Raw genomic sequence first — 13,517 nt, 5'->3', positions numbered from 1 at the left:
TCATGATGAAAACCGTGGAAACAATCCTCTTTTCAAGTCGTTAAGTTTTCAGCAAAATTGAGTTTAAGATGCACCGATCCAACTCTGAGGGGTGAAATAACTTCAGATACATGTTAAACTGGATTTAAAGTTCCTTCCAGATTATATTTTGAAACTATCAAAATAAAAGCAGGGAGGAAGATGAAGATGCTGAAATTTAAAGTAAAAGTAAAAAAATAGCAGAATATAAAATGAAAACGTGCAAATTACGAACCAATAAAAATGTATTTCAGCTGCAGCATCAACACAGTCTGTACTGACCTGCAGCAGTGATTTTATTTTGAAAAACAAACCCGCCAGATGCTGCGTTCAGGTCACGTTGGAACATCCAGTAAATCCAGACTGACTCCTGTTTCATTCAGTTTATTTCCTGTCTGTGAAACGTGTTTGATTGATGTGTCAGCTGATGTGTTTGTGATTTGAAGCGGCGTGTTCCAGCAGAACACCGGAATCTCCCACGCTCTTCTGACGGACTCGAACGCGCCGCCTTCCCTCCCTCCTTCTCTCCCTCAGGTGGACTTGGGGAGCCGGTAGACGCCCGCCGACATCATCAGCTGATGCTCCCTGACCTTCCTCTGCAGGAAGGCCTCCAGCTCGTTGACGTCCATCTCCGTGACGACGGGGCCCGTGGCGACGAACATCCTCAGCATGGAGTGGATGCGGTCCAGCGTCATGCTGTCCAGGTTGGTGAGCATCGCCTGGATGTAGGCCCAGAAGAGCTGCAGGAAGACACGCAGGGAGGAGTCACTTCCTGTTTACTGTATGTAGGCGTGTATTTACTCGTACGTCTATCTTTGTGAGGACATTAGTGAGGACATGTTTACAGTTGTTATTTTTCTATCAGATCAATTTGAGCTGATTAACTGATCAATAGAAAATGAATCTGAAACTGTTTGAATGATTAATCATTTGAGTTCATTTAAATAATTAACGATTTCAGCTTCCTAAACGTGAGAATTTTACTTTTTTTGGGTCTAAATCGAGTATTTTGAGTATTTTTGGATTCCACATAACGTGGGACCTTAAATGTAACGCGCGTTTTTAATATTTAAAAATTTCACGCAGCAGGTAGCTGCAGTTCAGAAACTATAACTGGTTCTGATTTCGATCGTCCATCAGTTATTCTTAAGCTAAAATCTGCACATTTTTATGTTCCAGCTTTTAAATATCTGCAGAAAATAATCGGCCAACTAATTAATAGTGAAATTAGCTGCAGCGCTAATATCAATTATAATTTCATTAACTAATCAATAAACTGTAATATGTTATTTTAAATTCCATCTACGAGTTTGATCTAAAATCAGGTAAAACATTTATAACTAATCTGTAAATGAAATCGCAGCCCTCTCCAGACTCCGTGCCGAGTTCGAGCGTCGTTCACCTGCAGCTTCTCCTCCCTCTGCTCCGACTGCGTGGTGGTGTTGGAGTCGCGCTCCTCGTCGCTGTCGATCAGCATCACGCCTCGCTCCAGCTTCTCCTTGGACGAGCCCGTCTCCACCACGTAGTAGCGCCCGCCCGCCTCCTCCCGCAGCACGCCGTGCTGCTGCCACAGCGCCAGCTTCCTGTGCAGCAGCTCCTTCGGGGCGCCCAGCTTCACGCTCAGCTCCTCCAGCGACCACGAGCCTGACGGGAGGACAAGGAGAAGAAGAAGAAGACGGCGGCGGCGCCGACGATGATGATGATCCCACCTCAAAGAGAGGCCGAGCCGTGACTCGAGTTTCAGTAAACGGGCGAGACGTCGACCTACTTTTCTCCTGGAAGTGCAGGATGATGGCGGCGTGGATCGGCGACACGGTGAGGTTGGAGAGCGTTCGGTCCTCCAGCTCCACGTCCAGCGTGACGGAGCCCAGGTGGGGCTTCCAGCTCAGTGTCCTCATGGCCTGGAAAACACCGGGGGGAGGGGGAGGCGGGGTCAGCACGAGAAGCTCCGCCCACGAGGACACAAATGGAGACGCCGCAGCGGAACACGAGAGTTTTAAAAACTCCGCTGAAAATAAACAGAAAAGTCGTTTTGTGATGGTGTGTTCAAGGACACTTGACCGTACGGGAATTAAAAGTTGTCTGCCATCCAAAAGCTCCGTGTTTCCCGCCCGGCTTCCCCAGCGTCCTTGAACGCATCACCAGTCAGACTTAACGACCTCAAACGAAGGGGACGACCGATCCGATTCGTTTCACCGTGCCGACTTCTGCATTATAACGTCGCTAAATTCAAGAACATTTCAACGAGCTCCGCCCACAGCAGCATCGCGTGACTCCACCTTGAGCTTCTCGTAGCGGTGCGTGTACGCCTCCATGGCCCGGCAGACGACGGCCGGCAGCTCCAGCTTCTCCTCTTTCAGCGGAGGCCAGAACTCCGACGACAGGATGATGGAGGACAGCGACAGCGGCGGCTGCTCCTCCTCGCTCAGCCTCGACTCCTCCTCCCGGATGTTGCTGTTGATGCGGCGGGAGTCGGCCATGTCCTGCAGAGACGGACGACGATCGTCACCATCACCTTCTTCGTGGCGAGAAATTCATCACGCGATCGGGGTTTTAAAAATGTTCAGTGAAGTCGTTACGACAGAACTTTACAAGAGAACCCGACAACTCAACAACTCCGACACGAGCGGCTGGAAGGAGAAAACTCCCCTTTAACAGGTAGAAAACTCCTTTTAATGGGAGCGTGTTCACCTTCAGCATGACCTCGCAGTAGTGCATGTGAGACTCTCCGAACCGCAGCTTCAGCAGCTCCACGTTACGGATCTCCCTGAAAACACACGACGGCAGGAACGTGACGACGTCGTTAGGAGTCGTGCAGCTCGTAAACAAAAGAAAACCACTTTACACACGACTTCCTGTGTGGAGCTACGTGGAAATAAATATGAATAAAAACAAATCTGAGTTTTACACTTCAAAAAGCTTTTGGTTGATTTTTTTTTTTTTGTTTTCCCTGTTTGGATTCCAAATCTTAAATCGTGTGTAAAGTTGAAACGGGAGTCGTTGCCTATAAGTTCTGTGACGTGGCTTTAAAGTGTGATATGAGATGCGTTCAATGTCCTCCGCGGTACCTGGCGGTGTTGTAGTTGAGCTGGTGCAGCAGCCGGTCGGCCAGCACGGCTCGGTACTCGTCGATGAAGATGTCCTTGCTGCCGTAGATGCTGACGAGCAGGCTGATGATGTCAGACGATCTGCGTTTGGAGCCCATTTTATCTGATGGAGAAGAAGAAGAAGAGTAAAACTCCCGCAGCTCCGCGCGGGCGGGTTAGTTCACACGTGACGCGTTCACTGACCGGGCACGGCGTCGGTCGGGTCCGGACTCCAGTCCTCCGGGTCGTTGCCTTCCTCGTCGCTGTCCTGCATCTCCAGCGTCACCGGGTCTCCTCTGGACAGCTCGGACGCCAGGTCGGTGCAGCCCTCCGCGTCGCCGGTCAGACCGGCCACGATCTGCCTCACCGTGTCCTCGCGAGTCCTTGAACGCACCACGGGAGATCAAGGAATTGCTTCAACATAAACTTTGAGCCTTGTGTTTTTTTGTTTTTTTTTACCAGAAACATTTTAATTTTAATCTGTGTGTGTGTGTTTGTTTACCTGAGGTACTTGCGGATGGGCTGACAGGCGACCTGCAGGATGACCATGGACGGGTCGAGCTCTCGCAGCGCTTTGATGGCCGAGATGTAAACCGTGAGGATGTCGGACGTGTGGACGCCTGTAGGAAAAAAAACACACCATGAATTTTAAGTTTCTTAGCTTAGGTGACATTAATTCTCTTTTAAAGCCAAAGTTTTTTGTTTGTTTGTTTTTTTACAGTCACACGAGACAGGACTCACGGTCCTCCATTTTTTTTTCAATATTGAAAACAAAAATTATTTATTAACTTATTGGTATCAAAGTTCATTCATCATTTATTTGTGTATTCTACACTTTTAAAATTTTCTTTAGCCATAATATTATTTATTCTTTTATTTATTTATTTTTTTCTTATTTACTTCTTTTTCATGTTGTAACATACAGCAGTTTAAATGTAAACACGTATGCGCATTTATATACAAGTATGATAATGTTCTGCTTTAAATTTGCTGTTTTGTTTTCATGATTATTTTCCTTCCGCTTGCTTTAAACGTTAATTAACGTGATGAAAACATGTTTCACTGTAGATCACGGAGTGAAAACAAAAATGAGGAACTCATTAAATGTTGCGTGTTGATTTGAACACGTGTAGGAACAGAAACACGGAGCAGTAACCGACCCGGATGCAGCAGACGGCTCTCAAAAGCAGATTTTAACGACGTGAGCAGCTGCTGACGCTGGTTCGTTCTCTCCAGACAAAACTTCAGATCCTCGATCGCAGCTTTGGATTCTGGGAAATCTGAAAGAGAAGTTTCGAAAAACTTGTTTTTAAAGTCACGAAAATATCCGAGAAAAATCTAGAAGGAGGAAATTTAGCGAAAGACTTTTTATTGACTTTGTATTTCAGGAGAGAACTTGATGCTTTTTCAATGGGAGTCCATTGGATCCCCTGGTGGCCCTCAGTGGTACTACACTTTAAAGCACATTTTATACACATTGTGGTTCTCTGTGAGCAGGTGCCACTGAGTGTTACCGTGGAAACACAGGTCGTAGCTCGGAGCTAGCCTCGGGGATGCGTGGCGAACTGTTCGGGCCTGGAGTCGGTCGGTGTGACATCGACGACATCATCATCACAACCATCTTCATCACCATCATCTTCATCATCTCACCTCTGATGATGCTGAAGAGCTCTTCGATCCTCATGTTGACGTAGATCCGGCAGAAGAACTGATGCATGTGGCACCTCCACTGCTTCAAGACGGAGCCCGGACCTCCAGGACAACCGGGACCACTGGGACAACCGGGACCTCCTGGAGCCGCCGGGCCTGGTCCGTCTCCGTCCACGAACACTTTGCTAAGCCATCCGAGCACCAGCTCCAACCACTGCACACACACACACACACACACACACACACACACACACACACACACACAGGTTGAAGGAGCAGCTAAGCGGCGACGGTGGCGGCGGAGAGACCGGCGGACGTCTCACCTCCTGGAACTCCAGCAGGAAGGAGCGCTCGTACTCGCCGCGGCAGTGCTGCTCCATCCGCTGCTCGATGAGCCGGTGCAGGATGGAGGTGACGGCCTCGGAGCTGACCCACTCCAGCAGCTGCAGCCTCGACCTGCCGACACACGTCCGTCAGTTCATTCTCCCCAACGCTGGTTCATCAGAGACGACATGATGGACTACAGGAAATGCAGTTCTGAAAATAACAGTTTGTCGTCTTTGTTTGGTTCAGTGATGGAGGAGCGTCTCCATCATGACCGCAGTTTTGCTTTTATTTATTTAATTATAAATAATAATTAAAAAAAAAAATCTAAACGTCAAAGTCGTTCACTAAATAAAATAAATAAATTCACCTTCATTTTAATGTTCAAACTTCAGTCAAAGTATTTATTTATTAATTAACTTGTTTATTTACCTACCGGCTTTGATTTAGTTAGTTATTAACCTTTTTATGACTTATTGACTTTTTCTTTACTTTATTTATGGATTTACATTTTTACTCATTTTTTTTGGTAACTATCTATATTGATGGATTTAATTACTTATTTCCTCACTAATGTTTTTTATTCATGTATTTGTTGACATATTTATGTACTTACTGACTTATTTCTTCATTGACATATCAACTTCTATATTTACATATTACTGACATATTTGGTGATGATTTATTTACTTATATATTGATTTCTTATTTATTAAATTATTGACTTCATTTAATTATGAACCTATTTTATGGATTGACTCATTTTCTTAATCTTCTTTATTTACATGTTGACTTGTTGACTTATTTTCGTCATTGATGGTTTTTATTTATGATCTCCTTGTTTGTTCTGCGCGAGTCTGAACATATTTGAATCTATCAGTTTCTCCTCGGATCCACTCACAGGATGCGGCTGAGCTCCTGCAGCTGCTCCAGAGCCTCCCGGCACCAGCACCGCCGGGTCGGGACCCCGCAGCCCGGACAGACTCCTCCCTCGGGGCCCTCGGGGGCCTCGGCCCCGTCCTCGTTCTGTCCCTCCTGGCTCATGTAGACGGAGAAGGTCCGGCTGTAAAACTCCAGCACGCGCTCCTGGAGGACCGGCGCCGGGGAGAAGAGGAGGAGGGCCCTGATGGTGGTGAAGGCCCGGTCCAGGAGGGCCCGGGGCCCCGGGCCGCACAGACCACCGCGGCCCTCGTCCTGCCACGTCCCCAGTCTCTCCAGACCACCTTGACAGAAGAAGAAGAGACGTTTAGATGCTGCGGACTTCAACACAAACATCGAGTCTTCATCTTTTCTACTGACCCAGGAACGGGTCCAGCCGGTCCAGCAGAGTCCTAAAGGCCCTGAGGAGAACCCAGGCCCGGTCCCGCTCCTCCAGCTCGTTCTCTGGCTGTTTCAGTCCCGACCAGAACTCGGGGACGACGGAGGACGACAGACGCATCTGCAGAGTCTCCAGCAGCCAGCCGGCCAACAGGCGGCCCAGACCGTGACTGCACAGCAGGACCAGGGAGTCCGTGAGGCCCTGCTCCGGTACCGAGCCGCGGGGGGACACCTGAACACGACCAGAACACAGGGTTAGAGGACGGGCTCCATCCCAGACTCACAGGAACCTGAATAGGTTTCTTTAAAGGCCGCCTTCTGCTTCATTTAGCATCTCAAAATCATATGATTTTATTCAAATCTTTTTACGGACTAGTTGCCTCTTTTCATGGTTGAATTTTGGCACTTTGAGGTCATTTGTCTGCTTTTCCAACAAGATATCTGAACTCACGTGAGTCTGTCTGGCCCAGACACTCCTGTTCTCTGTTCTCTGATAAAAACTTGTTTCATTAAACTTTTGGCAGCAAACTTTAAAAGTTAGTCTCGGTTTATGTTGGTTTGAGCAAAGACAAAACAGCACAGACTGAAGCTCATGATGAAGGCAAGAACATGCAAATAAAAGAAAAACATCAGCACATGTATGCCGAACTTAACCGAACACTCCTGCTGACTGGTTCCCTGTCCCAGCTCGTGTCCTGATAAATGTGGATCATCGCTACAGTGGATTTATATTTAAATCGTCAATTAGTTGAATGGAGTTCGGCGACAGCGCTTCACTTCATGCTGGCCCCCGGGTCTTTCCGTGTTAACTCCCGACTCACCAGGGCTGTAGTGACCGTTTCCCAGGCATCAGCGACCCCGTGATGCGGTCCGGGTCCAGACATTTCCACCGAGTCCGGTTCCATCGCAGTTTCCTCCATTTTCTTAAGACTTTCTTCACAAACGCAGAACTAGCTTGTGTGAATACAACATTTAAACTTCGGGTGGTTCTGTCGATTTATAATGTCACACGCGGAAATATATAAAAACCCATAATGTCTTAGGCGGGTTTTTATTCATGTCTAAAGTAATAATAATTGCTCAAATCAGTTTCAGCCTTCTGTTATTAATTTGAAATAACACTACATAGTCTTTCCTATCGTATCGCGGGTTCTCTTCTTCTTCTGCGTCGTCGTCTTCTTCGTTGGTTTTCCTGGCGGACTACAAACCAACGCTCAGAGTGCTTGCTGCCATCTACTGCACTGGAGTATATTCTGAATATTAACCCTGTTCCAATTAAATATTAAAATAATAGCATTTTAACATTTAATTATTGGGCCACTGTCTTTAAAACATTGGTCGTCATCTTCTACTTCTGATTTTTATTTTTATTATGATTTTATTTTATTAAAAACAAGCCTCGGTCGTGTCATCTTCTCACTGGGGTTTTATTTTGACGTTCACAGTCGTGTGATTATTGTATCATTATACCGATGCGTACATTTCTAACTTGTGCTGTTACGCCCTGTGACCACCAGAGGGCAATATACACTCAATATTAATCAACAGCGAGCAGCTGTGGATGCTTCCGGTATAGACATTCAAAATAAATTCCTCAAGTTAACATATACGTTTCAATACCCGGAGGAAGTTAGATTTTACGCCTGAGAACCGAACCGAAGTTCGGTTTGGGACGTTGGCACGTGATTGTTCGGTGTGTCGATGCGTCTCAAAGAGACTTTCTCGCCGCCACGCAATTTATTTTGAAGGTCTGTTTGTGTGACGCCACTTCCGTTTTTTTAGCGGCAGCTGATCTGCGGCTTCTCTCCCCAGAAACACCATGATGGCAGCGGAGTGCGAGTGAGTCTGTCGAAAACACGTCCGAGTTCTCCCTCTAAAACCTCCGTAAATGTCGTGACAGCCTCCGGATGTCCGACTCGGTCTCCGGATTGTCTGACCCCGCCAGACGGCCGCCGTGGTCCGGGTTAAAATCTAGACGAAATGCCGCTGCTCTGGTGTAGCAATGCTAACCGTCAGCCGGTTATTAAAAAAAAAAAAAAAAAAATTAAATTAAAATTAAAAATTAAAACCCGGCGCAGAGAAGCAGCCGCACGCGGTAACGACTGTGTTTCTGTTTGTCTTTTTGTTTGTTTGTCCTGCAGCGTGCAGTCTGAGATCGAGGTGCTGCAGTCCATCTACCTGGACGAGCTGCTGGTGGACAGGAGGGAGGACGGGTGAGCTAGCGGCGAGCTGCATTAAGGGTGTGGGTGACGGTGCAGGAGGGTGTGAGGAGGCCGTTTTGCAGTAAAAGATGTAAAATCAGAGTTTGGCACCTGCACAGGATGTAGTTTTTTTGTTGTTTTTGTTGTTGTTTTTGGAGGAGCTCCAGCTGTTCTCCTCTCTTGTTTCCCTCCCAGTTCGTTTTAATTAAACTTGCACAGATGTTAGAAGTTTTGCACCAAATAGAGCAGAAAATCCACCTCCCGACAGGTGCTTCATCTTGTGGCTGCGCTCAAATTCAACGAAGACCTGTTGGAGTTTGTAATGAGATCGTTATGTGAAGTTCACATCACATAAGTAACGAATGCTTCTTCAACATTTCAGCTTCTTCTTCTGAAGACTGTTGTTTTCCTCCATTATGAAATTACACTACGCTAAAAGACGACAATATAAAAGCCATATTTATATATATATATATATATATATTTTTTAGCTTACTCGTGCAAAACAGGTAGACAATGATACTGATAATAGAAGACCTGTAAAAGCCTTATTATCTATCATATTTATTAAAAAAAAAATTAATGTTATACCAGGTCTGTCTGCACCAGATTCTTCCAGACATCCACTTTATGATTCCTTCTGTCAAATCATAATTCATGATTTTGGTTACTTTTAAGATCCTAAAACCTTCTCTGGGTTTTGTAAAATGCAGCGTTTTAAGCAAAGACTGTTAAATCCACAGATTTTTGAATGGAGTTTGGCAGAGAGAGAGAGATTGTGTGTGCAGAGAGAGAGCAGGACGGTTTGTTTTAGCCTGTCGGGGTCGTCGTGCAGAAGACGAGCGATGCCGTTGACGTCTGATGACGCTCGGGGTTTTCTTTCTTTTTTTTTTTTTTGTCTCTGTGATGTTTAAAGCTCGCTGGTTGTGTTGTTGCTGCAGGGGCTGGGAGGTGAGCCTGGTCCTGTACCCGTCCACGGCCGAGGACTCCGTCTCCCAGTTCGTCCGACTCACGTTGACGCTGACCCTCGATCAGCAGGTGATAGATAATACAGTTTTCATTGTGTCTATATGATTAAAAAAAAAAAAAAAAAAAAAAATTGGACAAAATGTATATTTTGTTTTTGCTGTTTTTGTTTGCGTGTTTCACCTGTCGGTTCTGTTTCGAAAGTGTTTGCTTGTTTAAATACGTTAATATGTTTCTGGGATTATTTTCTGCAGCTTGTTAAATCACTGCCTCTCTCTTTCCGCCTCTGTACGTCCAGTATCCCTCGTCCTCTCCTGCCATCTCCATCCATAATCCCCGCGGGCTGTCAGACGATAAACTCAGCAGGTGACGAGCCGACTCATCGGCAGCATCACTTCCTGTCTGACCGGTCGGTCTCGGTGTTAACGCGGTGTGTGTTCTTTTCTTTTTTCTTTTTTTTTTGTCTCTTAGCGTTTGGAGGTGTCTCCAGTTGGAGGCTCAGTCCTGTCTGGGTTCGCCGGTGTTGTATCAGCTCATTGAGGTCTCAGTGTGTCACGTTTTTTTTTAATTTCCTCGTTAATCAAGAGAATTTTATATGATTTCAGTGGATTCATCATTTTAAATGTTTTGGTTTTTGGTTTTTTTCAGAAAGCAAAAGAAATCCTGACTGAAAGCAACATTCCTCATGGAAACTGCGTCATCTGCCTCTACGGCTTCAAGGTGAGACGGTCGACGTCGGTCCGGTCGTAATTTGTAACGTTAGCGCTTCATTGCATTAAAGAAAAAGACCCAAGCTTAAATTTTGCTCACAGAATAGCGTTGAGTCCACTTTAAACAATGACCCCATTCAGTAAACTCCCTCCCTTCATCAGAAGGGAGGCAGTGTTTCCTTCTGAAAACAATTCCAGCGTTCATCCGATATTAGGACTCAAACACGGATATGTTTGGGGGCGGGGCTGTTTGATTGACAAGCCTGAGGTGCAGTCAGGTTTTCGCTATCATTGTTTGGGGGCATAGTGTCGTCAGATCCGCCCCTCACTCCTCCCCAGCTCGTCCAAATATGGTCACTTCTGGCTCCAAAATAACAAGAGAGCGACGGCTAAAATGCAGAATTCGAAGCTTCAGAACGGCAGTTTGCAAACCGGTGGGTGACGTCACTGTCGGTTGGCCCGCTTGGCGAGAAATTCATGGTGCATTTGCATCTTTCCAAATGTCTGCACATTGTTTAGCGAGCTTGTAATTTACAACCCGAACCGTCAGGACCCAAATTAACGACGAAAATAAATAAATGAAACGAAACCCTGTTTGAAATCACTATAAACAGCTGCTTTATAGTTCCTGACTATTTTTTTCCTGAAACCTGCGTCGTTTAAAAAAATAATCGTGAGCGTATTTCCTGTTTGTGTCTCTTTTTAGGAGGGAGAGACCTTCACCAAAACCAGCTGCTACCACTACTTCCACTCGCACTGCCTCGGCCGCTACGTCAGCCACTCGGAGAGGGAGCTCCGTCAGAGGGAGAAGGAGCTGGAGGAGGACAAGACCAGAGACCAGGCGGACTGTCAGGTGAGACGCCAGCAGCAGCGTTAAGATTAGATTAGATGAGCTTTAGACTTTATTAATCCCACAGTGGGGAAATTCAGTCGTCACAGCAGCGTAGAAAAACAAAAGGTCCACACAATATGAAAAAGTTTACAAATAAGTGTAAGATATAAGAAATAAGATGGATAAGAAATAATTATTTTAGAAAAACAAATAAGGGCAATGAATAAATACACACACACAGACAAATAAAATAAAAATAAATAAATACAGTTTGGGATGAATGGAAAAATTTGTCAGGTGCTATGAAATGAAATGGACAGTGCAGCGTTAACGGCCGACGGCGCTGACCGGGTCTCCTCTGACAGGAGCTGACGGTGGTGTGTCCGGTGTGCAGAGAGACGCTGACGTACGACGTGGATCAGCTGCTGTCGGCGGCGGCGCCTCAGCTGCCCGAGGTAGAAAAAAAAAATAACAAAAAAAAACCTGCTCAGGGGGAAAAAAAAAAAAGTCCAAACGTGAACGCGGGTTTTGTGTCTGCAGCCGGACGAGGCGGCGATCGGCTCGGACTTCCAGCAGAAGCGCCTCGAACTCCAGAAGCTGCTGGAGAAGCAGCGGTCCAAAGGCGGAGTCATCGACCCCGAGGTGGAGTCGAACCGCTTCCTCATCCACATCAACGAGGTGAGAAAGGACGACGGGGCCGAACTCACCGGGGGTTTGGAAAAAAACAAAAGAAACTCAGATTTATCAGTTGTTTTCTTCTTCTTCTTCTTCTTTTCTATTCATGGAACAAATGCTGCAGATTTCTGTTTTGACTTCCTGATGGACTTTAAATTATAAATGTTTCCAAATGATTATATTCTGTGTAATAACTTGGAATAACACTGTATTTTGTACTTAAACATTTGTTGTCATGGTCGATGTTCGTTTTGACGTCGACAGGTTTTGTTTTTTGGTGAAAATGTGTTTTCCTCTGCGATGTTTTTAGCCGAGTTTTCTTCAGAAACATTTAAGTCGATTTCTTGATTAGAATTTATTTTTTCCGTTGCCACGGTTACCGTTGTCTCCCTGGTCTTCGTCAGATTCATTATAAAACTCCTGGTGTCCGTCTGCTCTGCAGTGATACGAACAAACATGTCCGCTTAGTACCGTGGACCACGTTGTCCCGCGTGTCTCTTCATGTTGAATACGAACTTTAACTCTGATCCCCGTTGAGTCCTGCAGGCGCCACCTGCTGCTGAAAATGGGAACCCAGACGAAGACGTCTCCCCCGGCCCGCCCACCTCCTCCGCCTCTAACGTGTCCCCCGATGGACCCGGAGTCAGAGAGGACCCGTTTGTCCCCGGACTGTCCCACTGCAGAGGCGTTCAGGGCCAGAGGCGTCAGCACCAGTTGAGGGGCCCGAGGAGAGGGGGCCGGTCCAGAGGCCAGCACGGCAGAGCCCCCCCCATCACAGAGCACCTGGACCGACTGTCTCTGTCCTCGGATGGCTCTGACGGACCAATGAAAGCCAGCGCTCAGGGTAACCCGGGGCAACAGATGCACGGAAGTCAGGAATCACGTCGGCCTGACACCGAAGTGTTCGCGGCGCAACAAGAGAAGCTTCCTCCGGACGAAGGCCCGAAAGGCGCCGCGGACTCCGCGGGGGGCCACGGCGTTCACGGAAGGAGGCGGGGCCCTCACCGGTCTGCCCCACACGCCGGGGCCCCCGGACCGGCACGGTACCACTGGGACGGTAGAGCGCCGAGAAGCAGAGGAGGGGCCAACAACCTGTACGGCAGAGGAGGAGGGCCCCGGCGGAGTCACGGCCGGGGCCCCCACCATAGGGTGGTGGACAGGGAGAGGGGGAAAGAAGAGGTGCTATGACAAAGGGCAACAGGAGGGCCAATGAACAAGCGTGCGTGCGCCTCCGTTATCGGCCCGCATCGATCGAAGCCCCGCAACGGAGACGACGGTCGCCGCCGCCCGTCCTCCGGTACGTCGCCATCTCCCCGCTCTTCGGCGCGCACTGACATCAAACACAGACGTTCGCCGCTTCTTGTTGTGATGCAATATGACATGAAAGAACTACAAATTAAATTCTCTCTGGGTGTCAAGAGTGTCACAGTCTCTGTATTTGCAGTTATCATCAATAATCTGGTGACATTTGGTGGTTATGTTGACGGCGCTGCGATTTAATTTAGTGTAACGTTTCACTGAGCACCAGACGGGAGACGGAGACCAGGTAAATGTAGTACTTTTACTCTGCTGGTTAATGCTCATAAATATTTAATAACATATAATCAGTTTATATGATAGAATACATTGTGAATATATTTATATAGAGTGAAGTGGCATCAGAAATAATCAAATACACTCAAATATAATACGATAAAAAAAACGGTTTAAAGTAAATGTGGCTGTTTATACTTTTATT

The 13,517-nt window shown here is 46.8% G+C and overlaps 2 protein-coding genes across 5 annotated transcripts; one reads left to right on the top strand and one right to left on the bottom strand.

Moving 5' to 3' along the window:
• Positions 1 to 5: 5 nt before the first annotated feature.
• On the bottom strand, positions 6 to 7,553 carry anapc2 (anaphase promoting complex subunit 2). Its single transcript, XM_069708985.1, has 14 exons — positions 7,217 to 7,553; positions 6,378 to 6,627; positions 5,980 to 6,301; positions 5,078 to 5,210; positions 4,755 to 4,968; positions 4,265 to 4,384; positions 3,607 to 3,724; positions 3,309 to 3,487; positions 3,087 to 3,228; positions 2,710 to 2,785; positions 2,298 to 2,501; positions 1,787 to 1,919; positions 1,421 to 1,662; positions 6 to 758 (listed from the first exon to the last, which is right to left on the bottom strand). The coding sequence occupies exons 1-14, from the start codon at positions 7,313 to 7,315 to the stop codon at positions 549 to 551; spliced, it is 2,442 nt and encodes an 813-aa protein (XP_069565086.1). The 5' UTR covers positions 7,316 to 7,553; the 3' UTR covers positions 6 to 548.
• A 638-nt stretch (positions 7,554 to 8,191) lies between these two features.
• Positions 8,192 to 13,185, top strand: rnf25 (ring finger protein 25). Of its 4 annotated transcripts, none has more exons than XM_069708989.1 (10): positions 8,192 to 8,234; positions 8,537 to 8,608; positions 9,538 to 9,634; positions 9,861 to 9,928; positions 10,034 to 10,103; positions 10,211 to 10,282; positions 10,979 to 11,125; positions 11,470 to 11,559; positions 11,645 to 11,782; positions 12,326 to 13,185. In XM_069708989.1, the coding sequence occupies exons 1-10, from the start codon at positions 8,215 to 8,217 to the stop codon at positions 12,965 to 12,967; spliced, it is 1,416 nt and encodes a 471-aa protein (XP_069565090.1). In that variant the 5' UTR covers positions 8,192 to 8,214; the 3' UTR covers positions 12,968 to 13,185. The 4 variants fall into 4 exon arrangements, with proteins under 4 accessions (XP_069565090.1, XP_069565089.1, XP_069565088.1 ...); XM_069708988.1 differs by having other exon boundaries at positions 10,034 to 10,109; XM_069708987.1 differs by lacking the exon at positions 8,192 to 8,234 and having other exon boundaries at positions 8,241 to 8,608.
• Positions 13,186 to 13,517: the final 332 nt, after the last annotated feature.

This window comes from Brachyistius frenatus, unplaced genomic scaffold (assembly GCF_029030835.1).
Source record: "Brachyistius frenatus isolate BFR_SWC_R1_liver_20210118 unplaced genomic scaffold, ASM2903083v1 Contig_80, whole genome shotgun sequence".
In the NCBI taxonomy this organism is placed as follows: domain Eukaryota; kingdom Metazoa; phylum Chordata; class Actinopteri; family Embiotocidae; genus Brachyistius; species Brachyistius frenatus.
The sequence above is the reverse complement of the archived record's forward strand: the minus strand, read 5'-3'. Positions and strand labels throughout refer to the sequence as shown.

Bases quoted from the DNA above. Each gene is read 5' to 3' on its own strand.
- rnf25 (XM_069708986.1), top strand. From the start codon at position 8,376: ATGCCGCTGCTCTGGTGTAGCAATGCTAACCGTCAGCCGGTTATTAAA. The intron at 9,635-9,860 runs GTGATAGATAAT...CTGTACGTCCAG, and splicing joins CGCTGACCCTCGATCAGCAG to TATCCCTCGTCCTCTCCTGC. The intron at 11,560-11,644 runs GTAGAAAAAAAA...TTGTGTCTGCAG, and splicing joins CGGCGCCTCAGCTGCCCGAG to CCGGACGAGGCGGCGATCGG.
- anapc2 (XM_069708985.1), bottom strand. From the start codon at position 7,315: ATGGAGGAAACTGCGATGGAACCGGACTCGGTGGAAATGTCTGGACCC. The intron at 3,725-4,264 runs GTCGGTTACTGC...TTTTTCCTACAG, and splicing joins GAGCCGTCTGCTGCATCCGG to GCGTCCACACGTCCGACATC. The intron at 2,786-3,086 runs GTACCGCGGAGG...GTGTGTTTTCAG, and splicing joins CTCAACTACAACACCGCCAG to GGAGATCCGTAACGTGGAGC.